Source organism: Dicentrarchus labrax, unplaced genomic scaffold, assembly GCF_905237075.1.
Source record: "Dicentrarchus labrax unplaced genomic scaffold, dlabrax2021, whole genome shotgun sequence".
Taxonomy (NCBI): domain Eukaryota; kingdom Metazoa; phylum Chordata; class Actinopteri; family Moronidae; genus Dicentrarchus; species Dicentrarchus labrax.
The window spans coordinates 27,175,596-27,188,927 of NW_026136705.1; the positions used below are offsets into that span (position 1 = coordinate 27,175,596).

At 41.5% G+C, this 13,332-nt stretch overlaps 1 protein-coding gene across 1 annotated transcript in view; it reads left to right on the forward strand.

Moving 5' to 3' along the window:
- Positions 1–8,636: 8,636 nt before the first annotated feature.
- Positions 8,637–13,332, forward strand: part of tmem132e (transmembrane protein 132E) — a 338,912-nt gene continuing 334,216 nt past the window's right edge. The window contains exon 1 of the mRNA XM_051402569.1: positions 8,637–9,980. Coding sequence (XP_051258529.1) covers positions 9,920–9,980 — 61 coding nt within the window. The 5' untranslated portion in view covers positions 8,637–9,919. The remainder of the gene's footprint in view (positions 9,981–13,332) is intronic.

Below are 13,332 nucleotides of genomic sequence, written 5' to 3' on the forward strand. Positions count from 1 at the left end.
GCCTGTTTTGAAAAGCCGTGCTGTGCAAAAGAAGCTCAGTGATGATGGACTGGACTGATGTTCTTACAGAGTGATTGAACTTTCATCTTACTTGCAAAGTGACTGCAGTTTCTTTTTTTACGATGATTGTTGTTGTTTTTGTCTCAAGTGATTGCAGTTCACGTTTATTTGCATTTCCTTTTAGCATTGTACTTTGGGGAAAAAAAGCATATATACATGGAACGACATTATTATTACAAGAGAAAAACATGTTGAAGTGGGCATAGTTTAGCCAGAAGCTGATGTAAAGCATAAAGGAACCATGCAGTTCACGTTTCAACAGAGTGACATCAATTTGCTAGTTCTCGTGGTGATTTCCTCAGTTTTTTATGGTTAATGAAAATAATGTTTACCTTTTGGTTTATCTTTTCTGCTTTTAAAGGCAAACCTTTTTGAGGCAGCTGGACTCGATCACGCTAAAATCCATTTTGCCAGACTTCAATCTATACATTTATGGCCAAACTATAATGGTACAGGGCCAATCAGCATCCTTTGACAAAGTACTGTCAACTATGGGGGTGGGCATAGGTGTGACACAGCAAGTAGACACTCATTGTTAATGATGGCTTTCATACTGCTAGCATCAGTTATATCAGAACTGGAGAGCATTGCTTCATCAAAAGAAGAGCAAAGAACGGCACTGAAGACCATTCTCAATGGAAAATATGTTTTCGCTCTTCTCCCAACTGTTGAAATTCACCAATGATAGATGGCAGGTGATTGGATGAACCACATATCACCAAGTATTTTTGATAGTTTCATGATGAGCTCCTCTTGTTTTGGTCATCGTTTTGGGCACAATTATACCACCTTTTAATACATTTAGCTTTTTCTTCTTTATGTGGTGCAGCTTTAGTGGGGAGGCAGATACCTGTGTCTGAATGCAATCAGAGAAAGACTGGATCTTCATTTCAAGCTCCCACTCCTCGTCAGCCTGAGAGCACATTGGCTGTGACCAGCATTTTAAGGGGCATATGTGCCACCTTCTAGTTAAATCTGGTGAGCCTGAGATTGAAAGACTGTATACAATGCCATGCTCCTTAGTAGAGCCTCTGTCTCCAGTGTGAATTGCAGACCTATGCAGTAAGGGTCTATCTCTCTATACACATGTTTGTTTATAGTCCTCTTCTTCTGGTTCTCAGCCCAGCTCAAGCTTCTTTATACAGTATGTATGCAACAGGTTTTTGCTGGCTATCTTGCTGCAGCTGCATGAGAACAGCTCCATGCCCATAGGAGGATTAATCTGCTGAAACCTTAGTTTCAGCACTAACCCAATACTGATCTCTTGGGTGCTCCAGTTCTGCTTTAATTGTCTGGAAAGATTCCTGCTGTGCGCTTACACATGTCTACTTGTTCCTCTCGCCAGTAGGTCTCTCAAGAGGTTAGAGATTTCTGTGAAATATGTAAGGAGGAACTTGCATACTTATGAGGCTAGTCATAAGTAGCGGTGCACATGGTCAAATAACCATGCCCTTAAATTAATTAAATGATATTCCATGTAATTTGTGAGCCGTGCTTTGATGGGCAGAGCCCATATCATATAGTTATATAACACAGACTGATCATACCTACTTTAATATCAAAAAAGACACAAGATGGCAGAAACTATACGAGAAGATGGAGATAGCAGGTTAGAAAATTTAAATGGTTTTGAGTATGGAATGGCATGATTAAGGTTGCTTTCTGTGATGTTGACTTCAAAGCATTAAGTTAGCAGATTATAGATGTCACTAGTATTTACGTCTAGACTATTTACTAAGGGATGTCTTAATGTAGCTCACAGTCATCATGTGAACTTTGTACATTTTCATTTTTGATCTGAGATACATGGAGATTAAAATTACAGAGGCCTGGATGGGTTTAATGGCACTAATCTACATCCATTTCAACATTTCACACTTACCAGGCAGAGTGTGTATTGACACAACTAAAACACATGGACAGTGAAGAAAAGAAATCCACAAAAAGAATACAAAATCTGTATTGCCTGTCTCTTTCCTGACATTCTGCCTAATGAGAGTCCACATGCTGACTCTGGCCACTCAGCTCTAGAGGAAATTAATGGATCTGGAGACTAGATCATTTTAATTGCTCACGGTGTTGTCATTGGGTCATTGGCTACACACTGTCGTGTCAGTGTAGTTTAGGTGAGTATGCATCCCATCAGTTCTGAAGCAGGATGCAGACTGGGTTGGTGGTGAGGGTGCTGTTTTCACCCACACACATTTTATTTTTCACATTTCTACATCAGCTCTGAAATAGTTGCACCATACTACTAGTAAATACAGCAACCACATGATATATCAGATGAACACAAGCAGAGTTATCCTACTGAGAAGTAATAAATTTAGAAAAGTATTTAGTTCTCACATCATTAGGTTTTTGATTATACAGTATAAAGCGTGGTTGAAGGCAATTATGTTACTGGAGCATCTGCAGCATTTAAAACTAAACACTACTTTTATGTGCCTTAAAGCATGAAGTCTTTGCCTAGACTGCACATAAATTAAGTAGTGCAGAAACCTCAACATTTTGCTGCTGTGACTGCAGCACACAGCTGTATCAAATGCCCAGTATGATGGGTTTAGTTGGTTAAACCAAGCCACATATGTTTGTCAAGACTTTGCAATAAAACACACAAATGTAAAAGTTTTTTTAGTGCCCTCTTTTGCTGAGTCTTTGCTGTAGCGGCTGCAGGTTCAAATCCAGCCTGTGGCCCTTTGGTGCATGTCTTCGGCCCTCTCTTGCTCCCCAACATTTGCTGTCTGCCTTCAGCTGTCTCTGTCCAATAAAGGTGTAAAACGCTTGAAAAACATTTCTTTTTAAAAGTTTGGAAGCAAGACTTACATGATCCACGTAATAATGCAGTTCGATGTAGCACTAGCCGAGCATGTTTATGCATTTAGAGAACCATATGTCATAAACATGCATATGTACATACATATGTAAAAAGGTTTTAGAACAATCTGATTTTTCCAGGTTTTTATTGAAATTCATGCAGTTCAATGATCAAAATCAATTTATAATTCAAAATGTATTGTAAACCACCTTTGGAAGATATAACAGCTAAACACACTCGTGGTATTCTTTCTACAATGGAAATCAAATATTCTTCAGAAAGTTCTTTCCCAACTCTGTTGCAGAAGTTCCCATAAATGTGTGGCACTTGTAGGTTGCTTTGCTTTCACTATTTTGTTCAGTTCATCCCAAACCAGCTCAATGGGGTTGAAGTCTGGTGACTGTGCTGGCCACTCCATGTTTCAAACTTACCATCTTGTTTTTTTCCCTAAGGTAGTTCTGGCATAGCTTAGACTTTTGGGTCATTATCTTGCTGTAGGATGAACTTCTGACTAACTAGGCGCATACCAGAGGGTACTGCATGGTGCTGCAGAATGCTGTGGTAGCCATTTTGGTTCAGGGTGCCTCTCACTCTGTACAAGTCACCGACCCTGGATCCAGCAAAACAGCTCCAGACCATCACGCTTCCTCCTCCATGTTTGACAGTTGATGTCACACACTGAGGAACCATCCTTTCGCCTACTCGTTGGCATACAAAAATCCTGTACGATGAACTGAAGATTTCCATTTTTGATTCATCAGTCCGTAACAACTAATTCCAGTCTGCAGTTTTCCATTGGCGGTGTTTCATGGCCCATGCAAGCCTCTTTTTCTCATTCTGACATTTTAGCAATGGCTTTCTTGCTGCAACTCGACCTGTCAAACCTACAGCTCGAAGTCTTCTCTTTATAGTTGAAACTGAGACTTTTTCGACATTTTTATAGCAACACACTACTTTCTGCAGCATAACACTGTTCAAATAACGCTCATGAGAGTATGGTTCTACACTGTGTTCCAACGCTACTTTTATGCAGACAGAGGGAGTTGTAAGTAATCAAGACAAGTTGGGACACCTTTGGGAATTGGTAGCACCAACTTTCAAGGCTTGATCAACCTCCATTGCTGCAGAACAGCTTTAAGTTGTTAAACCTATTCCTTGTTCCCTGAAAAAGGTATTTTTGTATAATTCTGAAATGTACATTATTTTTCAGTTTTGGATAACATTACCATTCTTTTTTTTTTACCTCTGGCAGTTCACCACTTACCTTTGTACCATTTCAGTCTCAGAACCCCAATACCCTTCCTCTATGTATATCTTAAATGTGTTTTTATAAAACATAACACATTGCTTTTGTAACACAGAAAGAAATAAGAAAGCCTAGAGAGACAGTGTGAAGTGTGTGTGTGTGTTAACTACATTAAGGGTAGTAAAAAGAAAAGCATAATGTCATATAATCAATAAATAAATATTCAAGTTTAAAATTCAAGTAGGAAAAACAACTAGTTATCCACATATTCTGAAAGAATAAGGACAGATTGGAATAATGGGGACACTTTTGAAGGGAAAATTTCAAGATTTCAAGATTCAGAACATCAAACAGAAGCTCTGTTGACAACAGAAAGACAAAGATGTGTCAAACAGCTGCACCAGCATAGAAAATGTTGACAAAATGACGATAGCTAACACACCAGCGTCAGCATCAAACGGCAGCATTCAGTAATACCAAGTAGTATTCGCTGCATGAAAAGGGACCAATCTGAGGTACGAACTTGTGAACAAAATCATTCCTCACATGGAAATGTGGTACACACTAGCAGCAGAATTTGTTAGCACATTTGACAAAATGCATTTATTATGTTTGAGAAGTGAGAATGGAAAGGTGCAACAACAGGGGATGATTGGATTTAAATGAATAGCTCTTTAACGTTTTAGTAGTGTAATTGCAGGCGGTATTAAATCCCCAGAGGAAGTGCAACTTATCTCCACGAGAGACCCTCATTTCTGCAAAGCCAAAAGAGTTTGAAGAAATAAGTTCTCCATTTAGAAAATAAATCTTTTTTTTAACTGTCAGAGGATAAAAAGATAGATTACAAAGTCAAACGCATTAACAAACCATTAACAGTCATGTCAGTGAAGCCTGCAGCAGCCTGTCTTCTGGCCGCTGGCAGGTACAGTGGGGAACCGCAGTCTGCTGTCTCACCTGGCTGCCTGCTGCTGCGCTGCAGCTCAGGTGTTCTAACTGGAAAATTGCAAGTGACTTAATTTGCATAAGTGGTCTTGATAAATTAGCTGCTAAAGCGAGGAAAGCTGCTCTTGTTAAGTTTTTGGGCACAATGGGAATTAGCGTGCCTATTAGCTTCTTCCTGCAAGAGGTTATTAAAAACAAAAAGACAATGAGCTCTGCATTTTTCTGCATTACAAACAGCCTACAAGGAAGGAATTCCATATTTAAAACCACCTGACATGGAATTGTCTACTGACTTTGATCTTTCTGTGCTTTGCATAGATTGTTAACCAGCCCACTACAGAAAGTAGCATAGGAAAGTTAAAAGTGATCATCTAGGGGCTCCTGGATGGCTCCCCTGTTAGACCTGGTGCCCCATTTACAAAGGCTGAGCACTTGCTGCAGCAGCCACATGTTTGACATGTTGCCAATTGCTGCATGTCATCCCCTACCTCTTTCCCCCCAACCTTTCCTGTCAAACTTCAGCTGTCACAATCAATTAAAAAAAAGGCAATAAAAACTCTATATATCTGCTATTCTGGTGTGAGTTGCTGAGTTTTAGAGATAGAGATGAGATGATTGAATATAATGATTGCACTTGGCTTGTGGTCCTGCAAAAATACACACGAAACAGCAATGTTTTTTTTCCAGAAATAATGAGTCAAGTAGTCAAGATAATCAACTGACCTTGTTGTGAACAGTTTCAAGTTGGAAATATTTTCTTTCTACACTATACACCAACTGCCAACTGTTTGCTATCTGAGTAGATGCACGCTTCCTTCAGCACGGTGCTACGTAGAAAGAAAATAGTTCCTACATGAACCTCACAACAAGGTTTGAGGATTATCTTGAGTAACCGGGTCATGATTTCTGCAAAGAGACATTGCTGTTGAATTTTTAAAATTTACTTTTGGTTGCTTTGAGCGCCACAAGCCAAGTTTCATATGGTTCCATTATATTAAAGAGAAGGCAGACACCTCTACAACTGATATCTTCAGAACTCGGCAACTCACACCAAAGCAATCTACATGGATGAATAGCACTGCCGGTGAGAGGAAAAATATGTATTTTGGATTTTGGGGTGAACAGCTTTACTAGTTTCAGGAGGCTGCCACTGTGTATGCTGGCTCACTGTCATGGCTTACTGGTAAACATAAAGGACTGCTGTGTATTTAGTGGCATCTAGTGGTGTAGTTGCAGATTCCAATGCCCTCACCTCACCCTCCTGATCCAAACGTGTAGGAGAAACTACGGTGGCCACAAAACCTGCGAAAAAAACACCAAAGTACCTATCTAGAGCCAGTGTTTGGTTGGTCCGTTCTGGTCTACTGTAGAAAAATGGTGGTTTCTGTAGAAGAGGACACGCTAATGAAAAAATATCTATAAATATGATATTCCATTTCTACCAACAGATCCTCCTAAATATTACACACTGGATGTTTTAACAGAGATGCCTTGTGCTTTTTCTGCTGTGAAAAAGGTCTGCTGCTCCTTATTGATTGGCTCGGTGACAATGAGCTAACCAACAGCTTTATAGACGAGAAGAATGAGAAGAATTTTATACTGTTATGGCACCGGTAGAGAGATGACAGTAAATGAAGGACTGACTGATGCTGAAAAGATCCCCAGATGGACAAACCTGGGCTATTGTTGTTCATGGTTGGCATATCAACCCCTCGGCCACGGGGGCTCTCTGCCATTGTTATAGTTTTAACAATGCCACGTGTGGCTTATTCTTTCTCCTACCTGTGTGCTGCTGCAGATATGTCCATTGTTATTGCGGACAGTGCTCACACAGCACAGACGTGATAGCACACAGGTTGACGCCTGGACCATGCTGAGACCTTTACTAAATTGGACCTATAACATTTCTGTAACAGTTCTCAGGTTTTACCTGCTGAGACTCTTCTCATGTCAGATCAGTCCGTATTCCATTAAAAGAGAGATTTAAAAAGCTCGTACAACCACAATATCAATACAGTTCTCAATATACCGCAACGCACTGTGAACCAGCTTAACGTACTACTGTTCTATGTTAGTGCACTGTCAGACATGATGAAATAAGAGCAGAATTCAGCCAATCATAAACAATGAAGAGCAAAATAAATTTTAAAACCCATCACTGATGCAGCCTGCGAGACAGCTGAGAACTCTTTTTCCTTCCATGATATTGTTTTTATCCGTCATGTCATGTATGAATAAAGATATTATGGAACATTTACATAATGGATACCTATCTCAAGCCAGCAACTTAATGTATTCCATGTCTGAAAAGAGCTTTATGGTAGGCTATAATTAACCTATTAGCCTCCTTATTTAACCTCATCAGAGAGCCTTCTGATGGCTGACATTTGACGTAACAGAGAAAAAGGCGTAGGTGTAGCCCAGTAACACTGATGATGGCTCTGTTGCATGAAGGTGAACACCCGGCACACCTGAATGGGATGCAGCCATTGTTGATGTAATAAGTTTCACCTGTGTTTGTCAAGTAAACATGTTTGCTGTGAGAAAAGCTCTGATGCCTGACAAATTGAAGTGTCCCAATCTTTAATATCAAACATCAATCTTGTTTAATGTACTGAAGCTGTAAGCTAAAGCCAGATGCCCACGCCTACTCCCCCCCCCAAACCAGAACCACGCTCAGACTGCCTGCTGGGACTCCACTGAGGCCGTGACTAGGCAGGGGTGAAGGCTCTTTCTTCGGTGAGATATTTTCCTCTCTGATGAGGAGGAGGCGGGTAAGCCACTCACGTGATTAATTTTTGTCCGTGATGCCCGGTTTGAGCTCCATCAAGCTCACCACAGCTAACATGGACCAGACCGGACGTCAGTCGCCTTGCCTTTAAAATAAAAGCATGCAAACTTTATCATTTACCTGTTGGGTAGTCGGCTGAAATTTAGACTAAAATGAATTCTAGTGGTCTGGCGACAGAAAAATTCATTTCAGCTGAGGCCTAAAATAAACTTTAATTTTAACTTAACTTTATAGGCTATATAAAAATGACTTTAAAGTCATTTTGAATTAGGTTTAATGAGTGAGACTTTCCATTGCGAGGATGGTGTTAATGATCTTGAATTAGGGATTGTTAGGGATCCATCGTGAACTTAAAGTCAGTATTATCTCTTCAAGTTCTGCTTAAACTAATGCGTCTGGTTTTAATATTTTAATATTTCATATCTCCTTCTGCTTTGCATTTGTTAGTGGTTGCATTATCTTTGCCTGTAACACTGTATATCAATGCAATATATATTCAACTATTTGTTGCAATAATAATAATAATAATAATATAAGAAAAAGAAAGAGAAGACAGTAATTGTATGATAAACTAATGGAGCTATAATTATGTGTATTGTGTAAATATGCATTAGCACTGTAAAGACATTGTGTTTTCATGTATAGGCCTAGCTACTGAAAAAAAAAAATATTTATTCACTTTACATTACTCAAATTTAGAAAAAAACCAGTGTGTGTTTTATTTTGAAAATTATTAGCGGATATGGGCTTTTACATTGCTGCGGGCTTCACGGGCGCGAGCTGCGGCTCTATACATTTTAAGGTGAACACGTTTAGTTTGGAGCGGAGTTAAAACCCGGACCAAGACAGCTGTGGTGGAAGACAGCCGCTCAGTGAGCTCCGTCCCCGGCAGGAACACCTCCGACAGGTGCGGTTAAGTCCGATAATTAGGGATTAAAACAGAAGAAGCGGAGAGTTCGCCGGACTTGGCTGTGTTTCAGACTCCGGTAAGCGGCACCGACGATGCTCCGCTCCGGCTTTCTGGCTTAACAGCACAAAGTAAAAACGGAAAAAGAAAGTATCAGGAGTTTTTACCGGACAATCTGCGCTCTTCTCCTGCTCTCGGAGTGACTGTCGCAACACGCTGCGGTAGGTGAACTGCTGGAGACCTGAGGAAGAGGAGGAGGAGGAGGAGGAGGAGGAGGGAAGCAAAGCAGTCTCTTTTTGTTGGAGCTAACCTGGACCTTTCTGGGTTGTGTAAGGGTGCAGTTTCACCGTTTACAGCTCAGAATGTATTCCTTCTCTCTTCCCTCGGCGGTGGGGGTTTAAATGAAAGCCGGGAAGTGAGTGAGTGAGAGCCGAAGCAGCGCGGTGCGGATCCGGATCTCTTCGCCGCCTTTCGCTCCACGATTTGCGCAAGGAATTTCATTTTTTGAATTCTTAATTGGAGAATGACTAATCACACACACACCATCTACTGCTCTTTCTCTTCTGCTTATTTATTCTAGTGTAGCCCTTTTTTTTTTTTTGGAGGAGGGGGGGGTTAAGGCACGGAGGATTCCTCTGTTTTAAGCCAGGGCGCGCGTCATCTCTCCACGGATGTCCATTGATTTATGATTTTTGGGGGGCATTTATCGGGTTGCGCGCAAAGGGACTTGGATCCGCTTCAGGAACACCGAGGTTCTCTCCTCCTCCCCCTCCCCAGTTGTCCAATTTGGAGCAGGATACTTGTAACTTTCTTTCTCCCCATGTGGAAAAACGCTCGCTTCTGTCTGGAGAAGACGCGGTTTGGCCGTGCCTTAGGTTTGCTGCTCGCAAAGACACTGTAAAAAAAAAAAAAAAAAGACTGTGTTTGGACAGTAACATTTTTGAAGACCTCGACCGAGGCATCACTCACACTGTGTCTCACACACACGCTCACATACTCGTTTGATACATATATATCTATTGCGCATTATTCAACTTAAGATCCCGGACGAACTGCAACAGCATCGTGTGGAGGCTGACACCTGCAGAGAGGTTCATTCCACCATCGGCTACTGGAACAACTGGGATTAAACATCCGCCTGCTGGGATTTCTACCATGTCAGGAGTACGGGAATGCAGGTGGACTCTCCTCATCTGTGTGGCGGCGCTTTCATATGGTGAGTGACCAACCCCCCATTCCCCCCCTTTCCACCTACCCTGCGCCCCCTCCAGCGGGCTCTCAGGATCATAATTGTATTGCATAGAAAAGTGATGGGGCCAAATTTCAGCAACATGCAACCGCAGAGGTTGGCTGCTGTTCTGATTGGTCATTTCTGCAGATGGAGGGACATATAGAAAGAGAGACACACACACACACACACACACACACACACACACTCTCTCTCTCACACTTTTAGAAGAGCCTCTACCAATGTCTCAGTAAAGGTGCTGCAGGAATAGTATGATACATCTGGTATGTTTTTCTTTAGGGGAACATTAACGGGAACTTTAACATTGAGAATCGCAGGCGCACTGTAAGTTACTATAGGGATAATACAGGAATATACATTACATGAGATATAAATAGGACCAGCAGGTGACCATTACACTACGACCAGAGCCACACAAGAAGCAGTAATCCATCAAATATCTGAGTATTACAGGGAGAGATAAGAGTTGCTCACTCATGGTGAACACATTTAACACAACCATCTCCTTTTGATTTCTGTGTGTGTGTGTCTCCAAAGTCATGTCTTTCATAGTGGGTGGGCTCTTACACAACAGATAAACCTATAGTTTGTCCTACATAGGCCGGCATCTTGAATGGCAATGTGTATGGAATCCCATGTCAAACATCCCAAAGATGATTTCCCGACATGTCACAGTGATCTAGTTGGACTCCGAAAACACTAATCCTCCTTTTAATATCAAACTCCTTGTTATTGATGCAGCAGCAGCAGCAACACACACAGCACCGTTTCCAGCTGTAAGCAGAGTATGACTTTGCAATGCATGGCTTAAGTGCACGGCTGAGAGGCAAACTGAGCACCTTTTTGTCTCTGTCTCTTTATTTGGAGTCCTATTTAAAGGCGCTCAAATTTAGTAGGAACGAAGGAGGAGGCTGCGCTGTGGAAGAGTACAATTCTTTCCATATTTACAGCATAACCGTCCCTTGCATCCTTTCAGGCATTCTGCACAGTATCTCCCCTCTCCTACTCATTTTCACTAAGTCTTGCCTCAATTTCATTACCACACAAAAGAAACGCCTACGTGTGCACTAAAGAATATACTCTCCTTGATGGCTTCACCAAGCCTGCGAAGCAAGTGTGCTGCAATACTCCTGCCTACACAAATCCCGCTAACGCCTGTGGTCAGCGTTGCTTAGCGCTGGGATACCCACCTTCCTGGACAATGAAGGCGCTGCTGTCAAAAGTAATTGCAGTAACAGATTTGGCGCATGGCCGGTTGCCTCCGAGGATTGTTTCAGAGGCTCTTGGCCTCAGAGACCTCAAGTCTCTTCCCCCCCCCGCACACACACAAACACACACACACCAGACACCTCGCTGTACTCACTCACTCTAGCAGTTTAAACCACTCTCTCCTTGTCACACTCATATGCTAAATAAACAATTTGTGGGAGTATCTCAAGGGAAATGCAGTAGAATCGCTGGATGAACAGCTAAGCAGACAAATCCCCAGGTGTGAAAAAGCAATATCATGGACTTTAAGACTACTCTGGGTGCAATACAGTACTGTAATGAATCTATTATTCCTCATTCTTCTCACCTCAGACTTAAAGTTTCACATATTGGCTCACGCATACCGCCGCAAACAGGCTAACGACTCATTTTCCTGCAGAGCTGATGAAATAAGAGCCTCACAGGGATTTGTTTTATCGAGGTGCCATTGAGATCGGTGACTCTCCATACTGGCTGGAGCAACTACGTCACTTTTATATATGTGACGCCCGAAGGGAAATCCACCTTTTCTTCTCGACCACTCTGCTCCACGTGACGGTCAGAGGTCAGGTGCAGAGCAGCGTTCCTGCAGCTGATAGGATGAAGGTTTTTGCTCTAGGACACTTCAGCGAGCTTTGTTTGGCGATAAGAGCAGTTTGAAGCCGGGGTTTTCTGGTTACTCATTGTGCTATGATACAGCCATGTTTCCTCACAGTTAGAAAAAATAAGACCTCAGACTTAATGTCTAACATAGATTTCTTTGTAGTATTGCTGATACAGTAAGAGTTTGGTTTGGATAGTAAAACAATACTTTTCTATATCTTATTGTACAAACCCTTTTTTTTTTTTTCCGTTTAACAAAAGAAGCCAAACTAAACAGAAGCAGCTTTTTGTCACAGACTCAGTAAATTGCATTATTTGTTAGTTCTTGACTTTACAAATCAAATTTATCGAATTAGAGAATCTGTAAACAACTTTTGATGCCAGCTTTTCATACTTGACAATTTTCTGTTTAGCACTACAGACACTTTTTGGTTGGTGCCAAAAAGTCTCCACTCATACCATATCATGTACAGGTCCAGTGTGTAAAATTTAGGAGATTCTACTGGCAGAAATGGAATATAATATTCATAGGTTATTCATACTACACTCTGCAGCTGCACTACTAGAGGCCACTAAATTCTACACACTGGACCTTTTTTAATAGAACCTTGCAGTGCTTCATAGTGGAACCGGGCTACCTCGCCTGAAAGAAAGCTCTCCTCCGCTATCTTCCTAAATGAGTGCTTTTATAGAATAAAACGTTAACTTTCAGGGAAATTGAGCAGTTGCACCGTTTCTTGGGTAATTATCTCATTCATTCATTATAGAGGAATCTGCCAATTATTTTCTCGATTGATCGTTAAAACATCCGAAAACAATAGAGTTGCAAAGGATCATAATCATCCGGACACATGGTTCGGCAGACAGGTGAACCACAGAGTAAACTTAACCAGACTAATCATAGTGTGAAATAGGTGTTAGGGAAATGATCTATTTCATAGATTGATCATAAGACCCGGATGGTCTACCACCTTGGCAAATAATTTCCTGGGGAAACCAACATGTTGAAAGAATATATTGAGGTTAACCTGGATAAATAGATGGAATAGATTATGACTAACAGTGTTACATCGAACTAGGTGTGGCAAATGCAGTGATTAAATACCACTGATTGCTCGTAGCTGCGTCTGCAGTCAGCTGCATAACATGGCCTGGGGAGCGGTGTTTGCCCAGTCATGGTTTGTATGTAGTTGGCAGCCTTCCCAGCACCAGCCTATCTCTGAGAGTAGACACTGGACAGAGAGCAGACAAAGCAGCAGTGTGACACACCAGCTCTCATGTTCTAGCCTAATTGATTTACATGTGGTGAAACGAAGCCCCTCACTCCGTGGCTGTGTTTGAAGAGGTTTCATCCTGTTGTAAGGAAGACACTGGCATACACACGGTTGAAACCTTGCAGCATATCCATATGCATCCACGCCTTGTGACTGCAAATGAGTCAGCGTTGCTATTTAGTTATTCTGTTTTT